The sequence below is a fragment of the Ascaphus truei genome, chromosome 5, assembly GCF_040206685.1.
Source record: "Ascaphus truei isolate aAscTru1 chromosome 5, aAscTru1.hap1, whole genome shotgun sequence".
NCBI lineage: Eukaryota > Metazoa > Chordata > Amphibia > Anura > Ascaphidae > Ascaphus > Ascaphus truei.
Window position 1 is genome coordinate 32,824,525 of NC_134487.1, and position 23,100 is coordinate 32,847,624.

At 39.6% G+C, this 23,100-nt stretch overlaps 1 protein-coding gene across 3 annotated transcripts in view; it reads left to right on the forward strand.

Moving 5' to 3' along the window:
• HGF (hepatocyte growth factor) overlaps positions 1 to 23,100 on the forward strand; it is a 129,277-nt gene that overhangs the window by 54,159 nt on the left and 52,018 nt on the right. For all 3 annotated transcript variants that reach the window (XR_012801604.1, XM_075599581.1, XM_075599582.1), the window contains exons 7-8: positions 10,952 to 11,070; positions 17,395 to 17,560. Coding sequence is in view for 2 of the 3 variants with exons in the window: in XM_075599581.1 (XP_075455696.1) it covers positions 10,952 to 11,070; positions 17,395 to 17,560 (285 nt within the window). In the remaining variant the exon portion in view is untranslated. The remainder of the gene's footprint in view (positions 1 to 10,951; positions 11,071 to 17,394; positions 17,561 to 23,100) is intronic.

Consider the following 23,100-nt stretch of genomic DNA (forward strand, 5'->3'; position numbering starts at 1 on the left):
TCCGCGTGCACGCGTCCGCATGCTGTATAGACGCGATCACTGCCTTTAGGCAGTATGAACGCGCAGCGTGCGAACGCGTCAGCGCGGTCTGCCCTTCTATTGACGCAGCCTAAGGGGAATGAGTGCCCACAACTGGGTTTACTTGTCTCTACACAGTATATCCGTTGGGGGTTTTTTTTCAAAGAAAATAGATTTTTTTCTGCTTTGGTTTTTATATTTTCAACATCTTCTTTCAGAAACTTTATGTGAGCTCAGTAAAGCAATTTTTAACACAGGAATTTTTCTAAATGTTCCAACACGTGTCACATTGTATCTGTTTTATTTTACAGTGAATTAAAATGGTTACCCCAAAAAAAAGGTTCAGTGCTGGAGGAACCTGCAACATAGCATAGAAATAGGCGATTTAATGTTGAACCCTCACGCAGTAAAAGTGTTATTGAGTTTGAGTGATTGTAGCTGTCTGAGCTTAATCCATTGTCTCTGACAAAAAAAACCTCCTGTATATATAAAAAGATAGAAGTGTAAAGGGGGAACATCTACAGTTAAGTACATTTTATTATAGAATAAAATAAATCATAGTCTCTAGTAATGCACTTGTAAAGGTAGGATACACATACAGTATGCTCCCAATGATGTTGCAACTCTCAAAAGAGGGGTCTCATATCCGCTCAGATAATGCATCCTTGCTCCCACCATGGAATTTAGCACTGTATACTCATTTTATTGTCATGAATTACTCCTGCTGTATCTGTCCATCTGTGTACGTGAGAAAAAGTCTTCACGTTTTCTTGCATTAACATGGACAATGAGTGGCTCAGTGAGTAAAGACACTGACTGACACTGAGTTTGAGTAAAGACACTGACTGACACTGAGTTTGAGTAAAGACACTGACACACTGAGTTTGAAGCCAGGAAACCTGGTTCTATTCCCGGTGTCGGCTCCTGTTGACCTTGGGCAAATCACTGTGCCTCAGGCATCAAAAACATAGATTGTAAGCTCTACAGGGCAGGGACTGTGTCTGCAAAATATCTCTGTAAAGTGCTACGTAAAACTAGCAGTGCTATATAAGAACAAATTATTAACATTATAAATATTCTTTAGAATAGAGTCTTTTAAAGCAGAAGTCCAAGCTGCTGTTTTTATTTGTTTTCCTTTAATACTGTATGTGCATCAATACAATCCACACAATGATAAGTAATTAGCTAAGTTGCCGATCGATCTGTTCCCTTGTGATCGATCGGTGAAGATTTGGCTTGGGGGTTCACTAAATGGCTGCAGAGTAATATTCTGTTTAAGATGAGGAAGGGGATGTGACTTTGTAAATGATTGCTATAGAAACAAAAAAGGCTTGTTACATTATAATACATAAAAAATGTAATTCAGAGTTGTTTAAACGAGACTCGCTGCGGGTGGCACGGGGTTTACAGAAGGCATTTAAATTAATGCCGGGGGAGCTGCAGGGCCGCTGTTAACCTTGCTTACCTTGATTCAGACGCTCCTGGTGACGCAGCGCCATGGCAACGCGGTGTCAAATGACGCTGCGGGATCATGTGAAGGCACGTTGCCATGACAATGTGACGTCATGATGCCAGGACATCAGAATCAAGGTAAGAGGGGGCACGAGGAGAGGGGGACAGATGGCAGGGGGGCACTGGGGAATAAGATTGCGCCCCCCTGCCGTAGGAGACACTAATAGACACTTTAATAGTTATTTACTAGACACCCGTTGCCATCATCCAAGATGGTAAGCAATACTGTATACCTTATTAGGAACAATTTTATTGGCTTTGAAGAAATTGCACAAAGGAAGTAGACTCTGAATCAGGCACAGGATTTAAAAGAAAAAAGGTTTACAAAGAGGATATAAAAAATATAAAGTAGAAGTACCCCCAGAGAAAGTAAACAGAGCGGGATAGAAAAGATCTTACTCTGATGAGAAATAAGAAAAGAAATACACGTATTAACTTTATCGCTCGTTATAATGAGGCTGCTTCTAAGATTTCAGATAGGCAACACTGGCATGTTTTTTTTTAAATAACCATATTCTAAATAATGTTTTAGATGTTAATCCAATAACTGCCTTTAAACAATCTAGAAGTGGAAACAGTTATCTCTCTCCTAACATGTTTAAACAAACAATAACTAGGACACGACAAAACTGGTTGTCCACTAGGCCACATTGATGCTTTAGATGTGGTAATTGTAAGGGCTCGGGCACTGAGGCGCGCTGGTGCTTACCAGTGAGCCCCTGCAGCTGCAATAAGAGCGGCTTTAGTTGGGGCTCGCCTACACTTCCGCAAGGGAGCGCATGGCCGGTCACGTGAGCGGTTCGCCCAATGAGGGCGAACCAGCTCTGTGACGTCACTGGCCCGCCCCCCGACACGCCCACGGACGGCGCGCTAACCATGGTCAGGGAAAGCACCCGCTTTCCCTCAGCCTCAGCGCGCCTCCGTACAGCTGCTGCAACCCTGGACGCAGCCTTAAGGCATGTGATTTTATGGATATTTGTACCAAATCATTCATGTCCAATGTAATCCAGAAGTTTAAAGTGAAACAATGTATGAATTGTAAAAACATCTTTGTGGTTTGTTTGAATGTAGCTCTAAGCTAAAACATGTAGGAAGAATAAAAAAAAGGTTTCTAAAAGTAAAAATTATGAAACACATTAATATTATTATGAAAGGATATTTATTACAGTGTATCGAGACACTTTGTTGAAACCCATAACAAAAATCATGTTAACTTGAAATGTAAAGGTATTTATTTGGTTGGAGTAGACAAGCGAGCAGGAGACAGACAGAAAAAAATAATTTAGGCAAGAGAATTACTGGAATTACAAACTTGGTATTCTGGCACCAAATGATTTAAGCAAAGGGATAGACCTTATATGTTTAATGTAATGAATTTTACAGTATGTGTCCTCCCTTTCGAAATTTTTATGCTCTTTGTATTTTTTTATTTGAGGTTTATAAATCATTTTTTTAAAGACATATATACACACACACACACACACACACACACACACACACACACACACACACACACACACACACACACACACACACACACACACACACACACACACACACACACACACACACACACGCCACACATATTATACATTATTAAATATATAAACCTATCTGTCCTGTCTGTCTATCTAGATGTACAGTATATATGTGCTGTATATACAGTGGTGTACAAATTACACCCTCTTTGAATTATATTGTTTTACATATCAGGACATAATAACAATCATCTGTTCCTTAGCAGGTCTAAAAATTAGATAAATACAACTTCAGATGAACAACAACACATGACATATTTCACTGTGTCATGATTTATTTAATAAAAATAAAGCCAAAATGGAGAAGCTATGTGTGAAAACTAAGTATACCTTATGATTCAATTGCCTTTAGCAGCAATAACTTGAAGTAATCGTTTTCTGTATTACTTTATCAGTCTCTCACATTATTGTTGAGGAATGTTGGCCCACTCTTCTTCACAACGTTGCTTCAGTTCATTGAGGTTTGTTGGCATTTGTTTATGCACAGCTCTCTTAAGGTCCAGCCACAGCATTTCAATTGGGTTGAGGTCTGGACTTTGACTTGGCCATTGCAACACCTTGATAATTTTATTTTTCAGCCATTCTTTGTAGATTTGCTGGTGTGCTTGAGATCATAGTCCTGTTGAATGACCCAATTTCAGACAAGCTTTAGCTGTTGGACAGATGGCCTCACATTTGACTCTAGAATACTTTGGTATACAGAGGAGTTCATGGTTGACCTGGCGAGAAAAAGTTTGTAAACCCCAATGGTAATTCCGGAGAATGCCATATTTTTTCTATTATAACCTTCTTTAATCAGGACCAGTCTTTTATTAAATATCCAATAAGGGTTATATGAACTAATTCCATGTCTTATGAAACAAAATGATGTATGAATTAGAAAAACAATGAGTAATTATGAGTCAGGCTATGTGCAAAAGTAAGTAAAACCCTGGTTTATTGAGCAAAATTAAAGGGGATAATTATAATCAGGTGTATAAATAGTTAGTTAGAACTTCAGGAGAAGGGTTTGGGAGGCACCACCCTATATAAAGATCAGAAACTTTGTGAGTTTGGAAAAACGTCATGCCACGATCAAAAGAAGTCTCTGAGGACCACAGAAATGGTTTCAAAACCATTTCTAAGGATGTGGGCTCTAACAATCCACTGTCAGACAGTCTACCAATGGAGAAAGTTCAAGACCACAGTCACTCAACGCTGGAGCAGTCATCCTAACAAAATCTCTCCAAGAACAAACCAGCAAATCATCCAGGAAGTCACAAAGAACTTCAGAGTAACATCCAGGGATATGCTGGCCACTTTACCTTGGCTAATGTGAGTGTTCATGGCTCAACTATCAGCAAAAGACTGAACAAGAATGGTGTTCATTAGTGTTGGACCGGGTCCTTAATTATAAAAAAAACGGGTAACGGGTATCCGGCCAAAATTAAAGGTTCTACCCGGTCGGGTACCCAGCTACCCTGTTTGGCACTTAACTGCAGGGTGGCGGCAACATCTAGAATCAGCAGCAGCAGTCCTGCAGATGGCTGTCCAATAGGAACGCTCCGTCTCCTGCTCCGGTCACGTGGTTCCCCAGCGGCTCACACCAGACACTGTTTACCTTCTCTGGTGCTGTGGAAGTGATTCCTGCAGCTCCCCTGCCGGCTGAAGACACCTTTGATGCTGCCACCATCGCAGGACTGCTGCTGCTGGTCCTAGATGTCTTCGGAAAGGTAAGTAATTAGATTATTTACAGCTGCCCTGACATTACCCGACGCCGGGTATTACCCAGCGCCGAGCCCACTTCTCAGTTGCCGGGTCAGGGTAATGTCCGGGTAGCTGAAAATGTGCCGGTAATTCCGGGTACTCGGTACACCACTAGTTTTCATGGAAAGATGACCAGGAGGAAACTACTGCTCCCTAAAAAGAACACTGCTGCCTGTCTGAAGTTCGCCAAAGAGCAAATATATGATGTACAAGACTAATGGAACAATATTCTCTCAGCAGATGAGTCAAATGTACAGTAGATCTTTTTGGCCTCAATGGGAAACGTTATTTTTGGCAAAAACCAAACACTGTATTTGAACAGAAGAACCTGATCCCAAATGTCAAGCATGGTGGTGGGAGCGTGATGGTTTGGGCAGCTTTGCTGCCTCAGGACCTGGACAGCTCGCCATCATTGATACACGCATGACATCTTCTGTTTTGGAAGATTCTAGAGGAGAATGTCAAGCCATATGTCCGTGAGATGAAGCTGAGCCAACAGTGCGTTATGAATTGAAGCAGTTCCGTAAGGAGAATGGGCCAAAATTCCTCAAAAACGATGTGAGAGACTGACCAGCAGTTACAGGAAATGCTTAATTGAAGTCATTGCTGCTCTAGGAGGTGCCACCAGGTTCTGAATCTAAAGGTTTGCAAACTTTTTCACACGTGGATATTAAATGTTGAATCATGTGTTGAAAGATAAATGTTGAAAAAGTATCATGTTTTTGTGTAATTTGTTTGATCAGGTTATCTTTATCTATTATTAGGACTTATATTAAGATCTAATAAAATTTTTGGTTTGTGAAATACAGTACAGTATGTGAAAATCTCAAGGGGTTCACAAACTTTTCCTTGCCACTGTATATATACAGTATATCGTGATTTTAGTTTATTGCTTAATTCTTATAGATACATAAGGTATTTATTGAGATAATAAATTAATTGATGATCAGCAGCAGATGCCTATATAAGGTAATAAACGTCAGTTAGAATATCCCCATTTGAAATTGAACTCATGAAACACGTAGGGCATGTACAGGTGGATGGATACAGCCGGAGTAATGCATGGATACAGTGGATGTGTTGCAAGGGGGTTACAGAAGGGACCCTTTAACAGTTGGGCCATTGTGAGGAGCCTATGTATATCCTACCTTTGGGAGTGCATCACTGGTGGCCAAGATTTATTTTATTCTGTAATCAAACATACTACACTATGTAGTATCTCTCTCTGCACTTCTATCTTTTTATATAAACCGGAGGTGGTTAAGGGCTGAAGTGAAAGCCTTACTAAGGAGCAGCAGAAATAGTCATAAAGAAAAATCTGGACCGAAGTGGAACAGGATCGTTTCCATTCCCCTATATTAGGATAAATACATCTTTTTATGTCATTTTATTGTATGTTATTTATAGTTTAATTTATTTTGCTGCACAGATTTAACGTGCAGTTTTCTATTCGCTCTAACAAAAGAAGTCTGTAGTTTGACTAAGAGATACGTTGTTTGATCTGTACTTATTTTGCCTATGCTTGAGTGTACAAGCTTCTTAAGACGATATGATGATGTTGTACGGAAATTCCCTTTTTTAAAGCTAAAAAATGACTTGTTCAATTGGACTTTGGTTTATTTTTAAATAACCTTATTCTGGATCCAGGGTCATGTCTAGGGTATGAATGAATCAAGCTAGCTTCAACTCAGCCCTCTTTCCAAAGCACAACAAGTCCTGTATATTTTCTTCACTTTATTTAGGAAAGCAGCAATAAAAACAGGCACTTGTGGATAAGATGTTTGTGTTGGAAATGTGTATCTCTGTGGGTGCTTTGTAGTAAGGGCAGGTGAAAAGAATTGGCCTTGCCATAGGGGTGTAACGTGAATGTACTCACTCTGCCAATGTCAGGAAGTAAAAGACAGTGGGTACTGCTTGTGACACAGGGATAGGGGTCAGGCCATACTAACTGTCAGCAGGGACAGGGGGGAATGGGAAAGCCCATTAACTTGGAGGACTGGGGATGTTGCCAGGGCAACCAGGGGTGTGACAGACTGGAAGGAAAAAAGGCAACATAATGTATCCATTCCATCTGCACTGGGAGTGAAATGCAAGAAAGTAACATCCAAATACAGCTTGCAGGCAGAACTGCCAACGAAAGGGGGTGGGGGGAGGGGGTGGGGGGGGGGGGGGGTACAGAGAAGGCAGACATGGGTATTTCTGTTCCATGACAAACCTTCCATTTGTTTTTCCATTAAATAACCTTCCATTTGCATTGGCACAAACGCAACAAATATTTTTAACAACATTTTTATGCAACTGAAGAGGTATTAAATTATATCCTATTCAAATTGTATATGAATAGAAGATTATACCTTTTTTATTTGGACTGGCAGAATATATTGTATAAAGAAGCTTTTAAGAGCATCAATCCCATCTAGAGCATTATTTTTCAAAGCTTGTCTTTAAAATATATTCTGTCAGTCCAACTAAAAAACACACCACCTACTGTCGAAGCACTCATTCATTTTGTGCACAATTGCAACAGGTCTGACACAGCTACGAGAACCTATTTAAATTACAGTTACGATTACGAAATGTTTGGGCTGTAATAAGGGTTATTTACATTTGTTTTACATTTTTACACAGACAGGCAAAGTATGTGAACTGTCTCTTAAATGTGGTGAAAAAATAGGTGCAAAACCAGCGCTCATGCAAACAAATGATATGAAAACGACCTGAGATACAATGTCCAATTGGTAGTCCTGGAGCTGCCTGAAGAGATTGTTCTGGTATCTTTCAACCAGACTGGGAAATGTGGAAGAAAGCAACCTCCTCTGGCGCTGAGGCAAAGATGTGGAGTGGATAGGGAACAAGATTCTTCTTTTAACCGATAACCTCAGGAGAAAAGAAAAAGACAAAACATGCAGAGAGCCTGCAATAGTGCATTACCCAGGGAAAAATAAGATTATAAATGAAAAGAGCAATTTATTACACAATATTAAAAATAAACAGTAAAATACAATGCATTACATTAAAATATGCAAGTGCCTCTGCACTAGACCAAATGATCTTTGAGCTTGCTCCCTGACGAAGAAACCCATCATTTGAGGTTTCGAAATGCGTTGGAAGGTTTTCTGGCACCGCAGGGACACCGTAGCAGTGGACATTCAGTGGTGAAGTCAGCGGAGGAGTTGATCGAGTGTTCTCCGGCAGCAAATTTCCACGGAGCATAGAAGTTGATCCTCCCTCAGCAGCAGATGTATTGCAACCCATGGCGATCGGTTGATCCGGCGGAAAAGACCTTTAAACCATTGCACATGTCCTATTCACTTTTGGTGAGTAGGATTCCAATTTTTACCAAGGCGGAGCAAGCTCAAAGATCATTTGGTATTTTACTGTTTATTTTTAATATTGTGTAATAAATTGCTTTTTTCATTTATAATCTTATTTTTCCCTGGGTATTGCAGGCTCTCTGCATGTTTTGTCTTTTTCTTTTCTCCTGAGGTTATCGGTTAAAAGAAGAATCTTGTTCCCTATCCACTCCACATCCTTGCCTCAGCGCCAGAGGAGGTTGCTTTCTTCCACATGTCTCTTAAATGTGTCTGAAAATATGTGAAAAAATATTACGTATGAAAGTGTATAAATTAAATAGATCATTGAATACTTGACCTGCCCTATCTTGGTTTTACTGCATATTTTGTCTGGTTCACAGCTTCCCTGAAAACTCTCCTTTTCAAGGAAACCTTTCTGGTATATTCGAAAGGGGGGGGGGGAGACGGGGAAATTGTCCTGGCCCCGGAGGCTGTGGGGAGCTTTGCCGGCTGGCGCTGGCAGTTAGGCCTGACCTCTGACTGGGCCCCAGCTGCTCTTGGACCGGCAGGTCCGCGTCCAGCTGCTGGGTCCCAGCTTTCCCCCACTGCAGCAGGCCTCTCTCCGCTGCTCTTGCAGCCTCCTGTGTAGGCCCCGCCCCTATGCCGGAAGTTCGGTGGCTGGACTACGTGGCTTTGAAGGTGCGCGCACGTGTGGAGGGGAGGGGGTGATGTGCAGGGGAGTATTATATGTGATGTGCAGGGGGGTGATGTGCAGCAGGGGGATGTGATGTGCGGGGGGAGGTTGTGATGTGCAAGGGTGGGATGTGATGTGCAGGGGAGTATTATGGATGTGATATGCAGGGAGGTATGTGATGCAGAGGGGGGTTATGTGATGTGCAGGGGGAGAGGATGTGATATGCAGGAGGGTATGTGATGCGCAGGGGGGAGGATGTGATGTGCAGGGGAGGAGGATGTATTCTGCAGGGGGGTTTTATGCAGGGGTGTATTATGGACATGATGTGCAGGGGTTGGTGATGTGCAGGGGGGATGTGATGCGGAGGGGGGGGTATGTGATATGCAAGGGGAAGGATGTGATGTGCAGGGGGGATGTGATGTGCAGGGGAGTATTATGGATGTGCAGTGCAGAGGGCGGTGATGTGCGGGGGGGATGGGATTTGCAGGGGAGTATTATGGATGTGATATGCATGAGGGGGTGATGTGTGTGATGTGCAGGGGGGGTGATGTGTGTAATGTGCAGGGGGGTCATGTGTGTGATGTGGAGGAGGGGGTATTATGTTTATGGGAGAGGAGTGTGGGAAAGAGGTGGCGAGTGAGGGAGAGAGGGGTGGGGTGTGTGGAGAGAGAGGTGGGTGGGAGAGATAGAGGGGGGTCTCGCTAGGCCACCAACACTGCGGGTGGGTGGGGTCCAGTGGAAACTGCAGTACTGCGCCCCAGGAAAGCTATCGGTGGCCCTGGGTATACCCCTAAGATCCACCCCCACCCCAAATCTATTGTTACCAACTGTGTGACTGGGACAAACTCCACACTATCACACCCTAACATCCACACCCCCAAACCTTAATGGGTTCGGCTGTGCGGTTGGACCTTATGCCACCCTGAGTCATACTGCAGCCCACAATTAACAGCCACTTTAACTTTTGTTGCAACATTGTCCCTCATTCCCTCAAGAGTGTAAGTTCTTATGAGCAGGGACCTCATTACCTTTTCTATCTGTTTGAACTTGTTTGTCCTTATTTAGTATGTCATTCTATTTATGTACTATACACAACTCTGTACCCCATTGTACCACGCTGCGGAATACGTTGGCACTTTTGCAAATAGACTATAGACTATAATAATAATAACTTGTTTCTAGCCTCCCAGTGTAGGTGCATAGCAACTAAATAAAGCTGGTGCATTCCAACCTAAATACAGAGGCCCATATTTATTAGGAGGTGCTATTACATAATAATAATAATCTTTATTTCATACAGCACTTTTCTTCCAATGTGACTCAAAGCACTTTACAATTACAGTATAGTGTGCAGTACCCTGCACATAGGATTGTTACATTGTTACAGACACAGTCCCTGTCCAGATGAGCTTATGTTTTTGGTTCTCGAGGCACAGGGAGATTAAGTGATTTACCCAATGTCACAAGGAGCTGACACCAGGAACTGAACCAGGTTCCCCTTATTTAAACTCAACATTGGCAGAATCAGTGTCGACTCATTGAGCCACTACTTCTCTCTTAGACACACAAGAAACATTCTTGCACTAGCCTATTCAAGCGATTATTTTTTAGAATAGCACTGCTTAGTCATCATGGCTCCAGACCCCAAGATGCCTAATGCAGTTGTTTCAGCATTTGGGGAGTCTGTCGTGAATGAGACATGGAGATATACTATCTTTTTATTCTGCCAGCAATATTCTCTAAGCTTCTAAGCTTCTCTATTCTCTAAGCTTCGAGACCTGCCTTCCCGTCCATCAGGCCACACGGATTGGCGATCTGGGAGCTTATAGAATATGCCTCTGTGATTTTACACTACATGTTCTTCTAACATGAGGCAACAGGGAACAAACAAGATAAAACAAATAATATAAAAACAATAATCATAATCCCTTTATTACTCAAGTAACCAGCAGAACATTGCAGATCTCATTAGCAGGAAAAATAATGGGCTTTCCTCCTGTTAATACTATTTCTGCTAATGAGCTTGGAATGCCATACTGTGTTCCGTGAAACCAACACTTAATTGGGTTGTTTAAAGATGAACTGAAGATCTGTGGCTGTCAGTCATGCTTGGATGACACTTGTGAGTTTTTTTTCACTGCTGTTTCTAGATATCCTAACAAGGGCCTGAATGATAATTACTGTCGCAACCCTGATGGCAAGAGCCGACCTTGGTGTTACTCGCTTGACCCTGGAACCCCCTGGGAGTTCTGTGCAATTAAACCCTGTGGTGAGTTGAAACAAAATGTAATGCTTCCTTTTCCCCTTTCCTTATCTTAAGCAGGATGCCAAGCTGTAAACAGATTGGAAATGAAGCTGTTGCTGTCAATCTTCACCTCTAAGATTCTTTTTAATACATTCAGCCCGTGTGGGTTCAAACACATTTTACCAGAGAAAGTCTATCTTTTTGCTATTGACGTTCTTGGTCAGTGAGCATGCTATTGATCACAAGAATGATATCTTCCTTTACGTAAATGCATGCTTCAATAGTGCAACATTTCTACACTATTAAGCTAATTAGAGTATTTTTGTCATGCAAGAAATACTAGTATTGTTAGGATTTGCCCCATGCATTTTGATCTGTGGAAAATAATCTTTGTCAAGGAGATAGAGATTTGTGCATGTCTTGAAATGAGATTCGTAATTTTTTTTCAAACTTCTCTACAAGGGAGAATTATAATAATAATAGCATGTTCTTGTATAGCGCTGCTAATTGTACGCAGCGCTTTACAGAGACATTTTGCAGGCACAGGTCCCTGCCCCGTAGAGCTTACAATCTATGTTTTTGGTGTCTGAGGCACAGGGAGATAAAGTGACTTGCCCAAGGTCACAAGGAACCGACACCGGAAATTGAACCAGGCTCCCCTGCAGCAATCTCAGTGTCAGTCAGTGTCTTTACTCACTGAGCCACTCCTAAGCATTAATCTGTCCAGAATTTGAAATATATGATAATGGGGTGATGGTGACTTATTAAATAACAAAACATATACTGTAAGGTTTCATATATAATCATATATAGGTTTCGAGCCCTTGGATGGAAGGTTTCTTTGCATTTAAGAATTTTAAGCTTGCAAATTGGAAGTACAGGCAGTCCTCGGTTATCCGACACAATGCGTTATTCAAAATGAAGTTGGATAGCGAAACGTTGTAAAGCGAAACACGTTTTCCCATAGGAACACTGCTTAAATGAAAGGTTCCATTCCTGAAGGCATTTTTAATGCTAAAATACACAAAATATTTTACGCAGACAATAAGATATGCAGCACACACATAAATTATATAGTGTATATACTGTATTATATATATAATATAACATAATATATAACATAATATAAAAATATAATATTTATATAGTATAATATATATATTATATACACATAAACAACTTTGCAAAGCGTCGTAAGAGCGTTGGATAAGCCGTTTTGGCGTTGTAAAAATGAACATAGGTATGCATTGCATAGCGTTGGATAAGCCATTCGTTGTAAAACGAAGCGTTGTAAAACGAGGACTGCCTGTAATAGTGAATGCTCACAGTATAGAAAATCCTACATGTGCTAAAAGGATAAAAACAGTCCTAACATCAGATTATACAACCACATGGAAGAGCAAAAAGCTACAAATAACGCCAAAAAGCTAAATTAAAACAAGCTTTTAGAAATTTAGTTTTGTGGGGGATATTTCTAATATTGGATACTGCTACATCCATTATCTCCTATGTTTTCAAATACATCTCCTGTAAGTTTGATGCAACATGATTTGTGCCTAACAGCATCATCTTCATCCCCTGTCGACCCCTTGATGGATGAAGGCCTCCTCAATGATCTTCCAGGTATTGCGGTTCCATGCATCTCTTCCATGTCTTGCTACAACACATTTTCGGATTTCATCCTCCCATTTCACTTTTGGTCTTGGTCTTTTGATATTCCTTGGAATCCAGTCAAGTACCATCTTTTTCCTATTTCTTCTTGGGATATGTCCAGCCCACTGACACTTTAATTTATACACCCTTATAAGTTATGGTGGGTAAAAAAAGTGACAAAAACCCTGTACGTATAGCATACAGCACACAGCTCATAAGTGATTATTTTCATCTGCTGTATGCTACTGTATACGGTGGAGGGTTTTTGTCACTTTTTTGACCCACCATAACTTATCTAAGATGTGGTTGAGACCTATCCCAGCTTTAATTTGCAAAGCCAGTATAACCAGCCTCACACTGATGAGACCCAAAAGGTCAAGAAAGCTGTCTGTGAGCAGGTTTACAGGCTTTGCACTTAACCCAGGCTGTGCTGAAAGGCTGTTTAATGCAGCAGGCATGAGCTCATAGGGGATCATGTCAATATGGACTTGAAGCAAAAGGTGACCCTTTGTGCTCATTTACATATAATTTCCCAGAAGCGCTGGGAGCGCTGTATACTAGGAGATAACGGTGAAAAGCAGAGTTGCAGACCTATCTGAGACATGTGAATGTGCTCATAACTGATTCTTTTCATTTGCTGTATGCTATACGGTTGAGGATTTATGACAGTTTTTTTTACCCACCCTGAGGCACAGGGAGATAAAGTGACGTGTCCAGCGGAATTAAACCAGGTTTGTTTACAGAGTCAGTGTCTTGAGAAAGAAAGAGAGACCTATGCACGAGAAATGGGCACACCTGCGATACCTGAGAAATATGCTAATTGTATATGCTAATGATTGCTTAGCATAATTCCCAGGTATCTGAGGTATGCTAAGTGATTGGAAGTAGACCGATTGGTCTATAATTGTTAGGTCTTCATTGTCTCCTTTTTTTATAGATGAGGATAACTACAGTATGGTATTACAGTATTATTCTGGAATGTTCCTGTTTTTTAAGCAGCATGTAAAGAGTTTTGGAAGGATTTTCTCTACTTCATCCCCAGCTTCTTTCAATTCTTCAGTTGTAATTCCATCTTTCCTCCCCATTCTTCATGGATATTATTGCCTTTCCTAGAGCTGGAACGAAATACCGTATGGTACATCATTGGTTGCCCCTCTCATTGTCTGCTTGATTATGCCTTGTGTGCTTGTACAATTTCTTATAGAAGTCCTCAATTCTCTTTCAGATAAGTGCAGTCTATTATTGTTGATCAACCTCTTTGCTTGAGTGTGATGATTTTCCTCTTCCAAACATAAGTCTACTTCTTACTCTTCTTTAAACTGTTGTTATCTTTGCTAGTCTTCTTCACCATATCGCAGTAACATTTTCCTACTGTACATCTTCCGTTATATGCTTGCAAATTATCTTACACTGCTCTCAATTTTTATTCTTGAATCTTCTGATTGCTTAATTTCATGGTGTTTCCTCAGTAACTACTTTGTCTAATCTCATATTTTTCTTTGGTTAGTAGTTTCCCCAGTTTCTTTTGTGATTTTAACTATAATCTTCATAAGTGTTAAATGATTGTTGAAGTATCCCCATAAATCTGGAGCAAAGTAAAGCAATTTTTTAGTTTAGTTCTTGCTGTTATTGTTGAGGTACTTACTGTTTGTTTTTGTCTACTTTTTAATCCGTTTTCTTCCTTCTATCTTTGCATTGGGATGCAATTTGCAACGAACCAATTGGTGATAACTTATTATGTTATATATATATATATATATATATATATATATATATATATATATATATATTATTCTTATATATTATTATATTAGACTGTATATATATATATATATATATATATATATATTTATTTATATATATATATATATAAAATTATTATTATTGTTATATATATTATTACATATAATAATATTATAATAATAGAATAAAATATAGTCAATTTCATTTTTAATTCTATTGGGTCAACTCCATGTTAATTTTCTATTTGGAGTATTCTTGAAGAATGAATTCTATGTATTCTACCAAGCAGTCTCCATGTTCATTCCTGTTGCATATACAGTACTTATCAACCTATTCTTTATCTTTCTGCTGGGCACCAATCTTTGCATTGATATTCCCTATAGTGATTGTATTGTATTGTATGTCTTTATTTATATAGCGCCAAAAGTGTACTCAGCGCTTCACAAAGAATACAGTACAGGGAATTTTAAAAATACAATAAGTGCAGCAAAAATCAGACAATGGGAAAGGAAATCTCTGCCCCGAAGAGTGATCTTGCAGTATCAATTTCCTTTATTGTTAAGTGGATTCATTGATTTCGTCATAGAAGTCTACACCTTCATTGTCTGTGACTTTTGACGTTGGGGAGTTTTAAAGCTTGTATCTCTTTATAAACTGAATGATGACTCTTAGCTCTTTTTCAGATGGACTTTCATGCTCCATTACATTTCTCTCTTCCTAGTTTTTCTCTCCTGGCTGTCTAACACTATCCTTTGATTCTCCATGGCTTGTTTATGATGAAGCCTACTTAATTGACTCTTCCATTTTCTGTACTTCTTTTAATATAATAGGTGTCTGCTTTTGAGCTCAGTGAGGCCTTCATATTATCTTCTTACTTTACTTAGGCCAACAATATCCCATTTTATGCTTTCACGCTATCTTCCAGTTCTTGCAGTACTGCATTACTAGAGAGATTCAAGCAGTTGTTGTTAGCCCGATTAAGGTTTGACTGACAACTGGGGATTCTTACCTCCATCTCCCTATAAATAATTATCTTCAGATCTTGACTGGACAACTACTGGATCATTTTTCTTGTGGTGTATTGTATTAGTCAGTTTAATGTTTATAGTTAACCAAGAAGAGCAAACTCATAATGAAACAATATCAGAGATACAGTATATTGGGGCCATGCGATTTCTAAATTATTAACTATGTTTTTACATAATGTTGCATAAAGATTACAACATTAAAAGCTATTAAAAGAATTGCAGCTTGGTGATTGCAGTATCTCACACAGCATCCAGCCAACAAGTATCAAACATTTAATTATAGGGAAAACATTTTTTTTTTATGAAATCAGTAGTCAGCTGGAGGACCAGAAACTGGATACATTGATTGTTTTTCTTAATAAAAACGTATTTCTTATCAATAAAGGTAAAAATAGCACAATAGAAAACAAGATAGAAAATTTAGCAAAGTGCATGCAATACAAAATACCTGCTCTGAATTAATTAAGCATTTACTATTACATCTTATACTTTTACAAACAGCATTGTTTAGAAATTGCAACATGCAGAGGCTATTTTCATCATAAAAGTTATAAAGACAAGTTTCAGTAAATGTCAGCAATTTCCTAAACTACAGCAAAGATCTACTGAATACTGTTATGATTCATTTCTGTCACAATTAGTCACACATGTTATTGTAGATCTGAGTTATTTGACCTTTATAATAAACAACTTCTCTTGGGGTTTCTTAACAACTCAAGAGGTTTACAATACTGTATTTGCTAATAGATAGTGATATTGTAATGTGCAGAAATTACTTTATTGATTCACTTAGTATTCACTCACTTACCCAGTTCTTTAACTGCACAAAATGAATGCCAGAAGTTTTACATTTGTGTATAGACCAGTTAAGACATACTGTATATTGAAATCAATGAATTAAAGAAACAAACATTCAGATAACATTTGGGCCAATAATTGTAGAAGTTCCACAATTGAGAAAGCAATGTGTGATTGAATATGTTCACCTGGTAATACATTTCAAAAATGATTACAGTATAGTGTTTTGAGTTTCCAGGGAAAATGTCCCTCAGCATAATGTCCAGTAAATGTTTATCATTATTATATGTATTGCAATATAAAAGTCTGGCATATCCCAAAATTAGATACTGGAGGGATTGCCAAATAAAATCTTGGAATACAACAGTGTACAACGTGAATGATGTATGTGTGGTCCAGATGTTGTTGTATGAAGGATTTAAATGACAATTAAAATCATAGCTCTTTCATTTACTTACTTTCTAATTGTTATCACCCAATTGCCGGTAGAGCTGACAAGTTTTCTTACAAGCATCCAATAGTTTGGGCCATTCAACACTTTTACTCCATAGACTGTACTACTGTAGCTGTAGTCAAGTCAGCGGTGCGCAAACTGGGGGGCGCTAGACATTATTGGGGGAGGGGGCGCGGTTACAGAGGCCCTGCATGAAGAGCGTGAGGCCTCTGTAAATTTACTTACTGGTTCTTGTCCATGCGTCTCCATGGCAACGCAGCGTCAAATAATGCCTTTACCATGGGACGTGACATCACATGACCCCGCATCGTCATTTAATGCTCCATTGAAGGTAAGGGGGCGTACGATCGTTTAAGCAGCAGGCAGGGGGGGGTGCAGCGCAGGAAGTTTGCGCCCCCTGAGTTAAGTAACAATAAATGAATAATAGATACTTAAAAACATATTTTTAATAGATGATTTAACTCCTAATGCATTATACTGTATTGTCTGCCCTATGGTTACATAGTTACATAGTAATACTGGTAATACTGGAGCTAATAAATGCACATTTTAGCAATGGAAGTACTTCCATCCAACACTACAATAGACCAGGCTATCTTTCCCATTGACAAAGCTCATTTCAAATAAACTATAAATATGATTTACAACTAATGAGAATGTTTTCCATCTTAGATCACAGCAGTATGAACAACACTGACATGACAGTAGACTGCATTAAAGGGCAAGGTGAGGGATATCGTGGATCTATGACAACTACATACAATGGAATTCAGTGTCAGCGGTGGGATTCTCAGTTTCCACATAAGCACAATTTCACTCCAGAAAACTACAAATGCAAGTAAGTATTGAGCTTTATATAGTACTGTAAATTAGTTTTTAATCATGAATGCTATGTTACTGTTAACACGCTGAGTGCTTTTTGTTTAGGATATAAAAATCAGAGATGGCCCATCTGTTCAAATTAAATTTGCGTACTTATTTATTCATTAAATTCACAAATTCTCAAATATTTTAAATACACAAATATTTTTCTTGAATTTTCAAAAATTCTCCAATTTTGTAATATTGTTTAATACATTCGGAATTTTTCATTGTTATCCATTTTCTCATAATAGTAAAGGGAAAGGTAGGAGGATGGGGAAGTGGACTCTCGCTACAGCTCAATTTAACAGTATAAATGCATGGTGACAAAGGTGCATAGGGGGAATGAATAGACAATAGAAAATCAGGGAAAGGAAACACCCTTTAACTTGTACTCAGTGTCTCAGTAGATATGATTATTAGAGTTAATACTTATTATCCATTTTCTCCCTTTTTTATATTTTCTAATATTCTCTCATAATTTCAATTATTCTTTCTATTTTCTCTTATTTTAAAATATTCACTATTTTCTAGTTTTTGAATTTTAGAGTATTTTTTCAATATTATTTTTTTTCTTGTTTATTTTGTGCATTTTAAAATATTCTTCAATTTTTTTTTCAAATTTCCATAAATTTGTGAATATTCCCCCCCCCCCAAAAAAAATAATTTGGCAGCAAATTTGAATTTGCCCATCTCTAATAAAAACTAGTGACAAAAACTATTTTCATGTCCCTGAAAATATTAAAATTGTAAATTTGCTTAACATGCTAGTTTAATCAGATACTGTACGTTGTGCAATCTCTGTCTATACATACCGAATATACATACAGTATATATTTTGTATTAGATAGTATGATCCTATTTTACATTTTTTTATATATCAGCAGGGCTACTTTTTTTCTATTTTAATCTGTGTTGTATATATGTATATTTTTATAGCACCATCTAGGTATGCAGCGCTTTACAATTTTTACAAGACTTACTGTACGATACAATTACAATACAGGGAATACAATAATACAGATAGGAGAAGTGCATCAATACATAAATATAACATTGGGAGAAAGGAGTATTTGCCCAAAAGAGCTCACAATGTAATCAACATGTGGGAATACTTATAGAAATATATTAGGAATACATTTGAGGGCATTGATTAGATTCTCTAAATAATAATTTACTGTAGTGATTAGTGGCCATTTAGGACTATTTCCTGCAAATGCTTTCTTAAATGTCATGAATTTTCAGATGAAAATATAGAGGGAGTGCAGCAAGTGAGAAGAGTTGGAGGTGGAAGAGAGCCATAGTAACATAGGGGACAGAGAATAATAATAATAATAGCAAGTTCTTGTATAGCACTGCTAATTGTATGCAGCGCTTTACGGAGACATTTAGGCGGGCACAGGTCCCTGCCCCGTGGAACTTACAATCTATGATTTTGGTGCCTGAGGCACAGGGAGATAAAGTGACTTGCCAAGGTCACAAGGAGCTGACTCCGGGAATTGAACCAGGCTCCCCTGCAACAATCTCTGTGTCAGTCAGTGTCTTTACTCACTGAGCTGCTCCTGTACAGAGAGCATACTGTACAGAGAGCATACTGTACAGGCCTGAGCAGAGCATAGAGAGTAGGGGAATGATGAGAGATTAACGCTGATTTATACGGAGGAGCAGAGGAGGAGAGAGCCTTGAAAGAACAGATAATAATTTTGTAGTTAATACAGTATTTAATAGGGAGCCAACAAAGAGTTTTCAGCGGAGAGAAGCAGATACTGATCAAGGGGAGAGTAAGGTTAACTTTACTGCAGCATTTTTAATAGATTGAAGGGTAAAGATCTGCAAGTTCAGGGAAGCCAGTGAAGACAACGTTGCAGTAGCCCAGATGGGAGAGAATGAGGACATGCATTGACCTTTTAGTACTGTAGTAGAAAAATAAAAGTTAAATATGACACAAACAGACATGGGTAACTGGATGGATTGTACTGTAGTATTACTGGTTGTGATGAAAAAGGGCAAAATGGCACTTGATTTAGGTGGAATTATAAGCACCTCAGTCTTTTGACACATAGGGGCCTATGCTATAAGCCTCGATAAGACACTTATCAAGGCCTTTTCACCAAAAAGGCCTACTGCTATTCAGTAAGCCTTTATCTGCATTTTTTTTCTCCAAAAAATAAAAAAAGTCAGGCGAGCCACGAAAAGCCACTTATCGTCAGGTTCTCGTATTTGTGCAATTCTAGTAGCCTTGAGTAGGTTATAGGGGCTAATCGAGGCAATAGAATGGCGATTTCCTTGGAAAATCCACCCGCCAGGAAAAGTTTGCGTGACAGTGGTGAGAACCTGCCGATAAGGTGGTGAGAGAGGACTTAGAAAAATAAATGCATTTTTCCTGCATCAGATTCATGCCGGGAGTCCCCAGAGCTGATACCCATTAATATAAGTACCCTCTGGTGCTTATATTAATGGGTATCAGTTCTGGAGACACCCATGAACTCCCATGAATCCCATGCAATAAAAATGCTTTTACAGGCAACTTCATTACCTTAGCGGCAAACCCCATTGGCTGTAATACCATGTGATATAGCCGTGTGGTTTTAGGATGTAACGTACGTCCCTTGGATATGACATCACATCCTTAAAAAAAAAAGAGACAGGCACATGATACAGCGTCCAACCGGATTGGAGCTGTACCTTGTGACCCTAAAATGTAAAGAAGTTGACAAGTCAACATCCGTTGAGGATTTAACATGGGGCACTTTGGATTGACAGATGAAGAAAGAACATTAAAGAAAAGATGAAAAGAAGAAAATAATTACAGATGAAGATAGAAGACAGTGATAGAAGATAAAAGAAAGAAGATTTTTTTTACCTGATGCTGATCTTCAAGGTGGATGGCGTTGGGTTGCGGGTGATGACGTTGCAGTACGAGAGCTTCCAGATACGCCAGGATACGGAGGGTGAAGACTTCTAAAGGTAAAAAAAATATTGAATGTATAAATGTCTTTTTGCAGGTTTTTTATTGTATTTATTTATTTTTATGTTTGTGATTGTCCATTGACTGATACTATATTACTTGGGTACAGATAAATACGGTGACAGCAATGCATTTTTTGGCAAATGCTTGTTTTCTATTGATAGTTGTTTTTTTTATTTCTGTTTATTGTTTGGATTACATTGTTTTGAATTTGGATGGCTTGTTTTTAGAACTGTTTAGGATTGGTTAGCGTTTTAAATTATTTGTTTTGTTGGCTACTGGTTTAAATGAATTATTTGTTTTGTTGGCTACTGGTTTTATTTATTTAATTTATTGGTTGGCTACTGGTTTAAATTAATTATTTGTTTACTACTAGTTTTATTTATTTGATTGATTGGTTGGATAGATGTTTATTTATTTGTATTCTTATGTTTTGGAATAACATAACTGTAATTATTTTGCTATTTTAGTGATAGATTAATGTAATTGATGTGTAGTTGAGGTTTTTTAGTTCTTTTAGTTTGTTGGGGTGTTTAGGTGCTTGTGTATTTCTTTGATTATTGTGTATTTTTTGCCTTAATTATTTTTATTAGGTTGACCATTGAGTGATATAGTGACTTATCATGCCCATATTATATGGGTATGATATACCACTGTGCCAATCAATGGGTGCAGGGTGGGTATAGTGGTCCCAGGATGGGTGGTTAGGCCTCCTGGGTGGGTAGCAGGTTAGGGTGGGTTAACCCCTTAATTACTATAGCAGTTATTAACCGCTAAGGTGATTAAGGGGTTAGGAACCATTAGATTGTATTTTTTCTTGTATTCTTGCTGGCATCGAAGGATATGGACCTGCAGTATGTTGACGAGGACACCCTTCATCGTGGCAGGGATAAGTTGAATGTTTTATTTACTTTATTAATGCTGGCTGGCTAATGTTTGATTTTATAATGGGCAAATGCATTATTATCCATATCTGGATAGTAGTCATTTTGCCCATTACTGTACTGCATGTGTTTGGGGTGGGGGGGTTATTGCGGGTAGAGAAGGTGGGTAGTAGAGTTGTTGTGTTTATTTTTGTTTCTTGGGGGTAGAGATGAAGGGGGTAGTAGCCCCAAGGATGGATGTTTAGGCCTTCTGGGGGTAAGGGGACTGGTTAACCCCTTCATTACCATAGCAGTTCCAACTGGGTTGGGGTTAACTGCTCCCGCAACCTGCCAGACAGGCCTAACCACCCACCCTGGGACTACTACCCCCTTCATCTACCCCCTCTGCCCCAAGAAACAGGCTTTTAAGGTTTAACCCCTCCATTGCCTTAGCGACTGGGCGCTAAGGTAATGAAGCTGTTTTAATATAAATGTTAATACTAGTGTAGATGAGCAGGGGGTCTCCGGAGCAGAACCGCATTGATTTGAGGTCCGGTGACCCCTTGCTTCCCGAGATACAGGCCCCGTTACGGGGTGCCAGTATCTCCTATGCATTTAAATGTCTTGCGTGACGTGACCGCAGGAATAAAATGCATAGTGGAGCCTGTATCTCGGGAAGCTGAAATCAACACGGTTCTGCTCTAGAGACCCCCTGCTCATCTACACTAGTATTACAATTTATACTAAACTCTTGATCGCTGGTGAGATATGAACAGAGAGTGGCAGCTCTCGCTGTGCAGCTCTCTGCAGCTGAAAGAAATCGCCGGGTGAGCTCGTTTGAGAGAGGCAAACATCACGTCGCTGGCTACTTGCCCGTTTTGGGAATTTTGCTATCACAGGTAATCAAGGCATTCTGAATACAGTGATAGCAATGCTAGAAAAACTGGTGGCGTAAACGGCCCAGCGATTTTTTTTATGAAGGCTACTAGCATAGGCCCCATAAGGTTTAAGGTGTTTACTTGTCATTCCACGATGAGATTCTCATGAGATTGTTTAAAACTTGGAACTGTATTGCAGATGTAAGGTTCAGTATTGTTGGATACAGTTGTTTGTCATTTGCATATGTAGCAGAGTACACTTCCTTACCGCCGGTGACTGCTGGGTTGCCCGCCGGAGCTCCGCGTGAGTGGGGAGAGGTGGCGCCAGCAGACGCTTCGGACTGCTGAGCATGCGCAGTTGTGATCGGAGCGGTGGCCATCTTGGAATGGCTTCAAAAGCCATAAGAGACTACAAGCCCCATAAGGCATTGTGGGAAAATAGTGTGGCGGCCATCTTGGACTAGTTTGGGACTACATGTCTCATAATCTCTAGATGGAGGGACTGCTCACGTGGGGTTTCCCCAGCCAATGGGATGTGTGCAGGAGGGAAAGAGAGGATATCCTTTGGAACAAGGAGCCAGCGTGGTCAGTTGAGAAGGAGGCAGCAACCTGAAAGGCAGCATCCAGAGAGCAGTGCTCCCATGGATTAGACTTAGATAGTGCCCCTTAGGCTCCAGCTAGGCCCTGAGCCACCCCAGCGGAGTGTTGCAGGGAAGGCCCCAGATAGGGACCCTTCCCCTTTAGTACTATAGTAATACTGTTGCACTGGTGACTGATCGGCCAAAACGGGACACTGTGGCCTGGGACC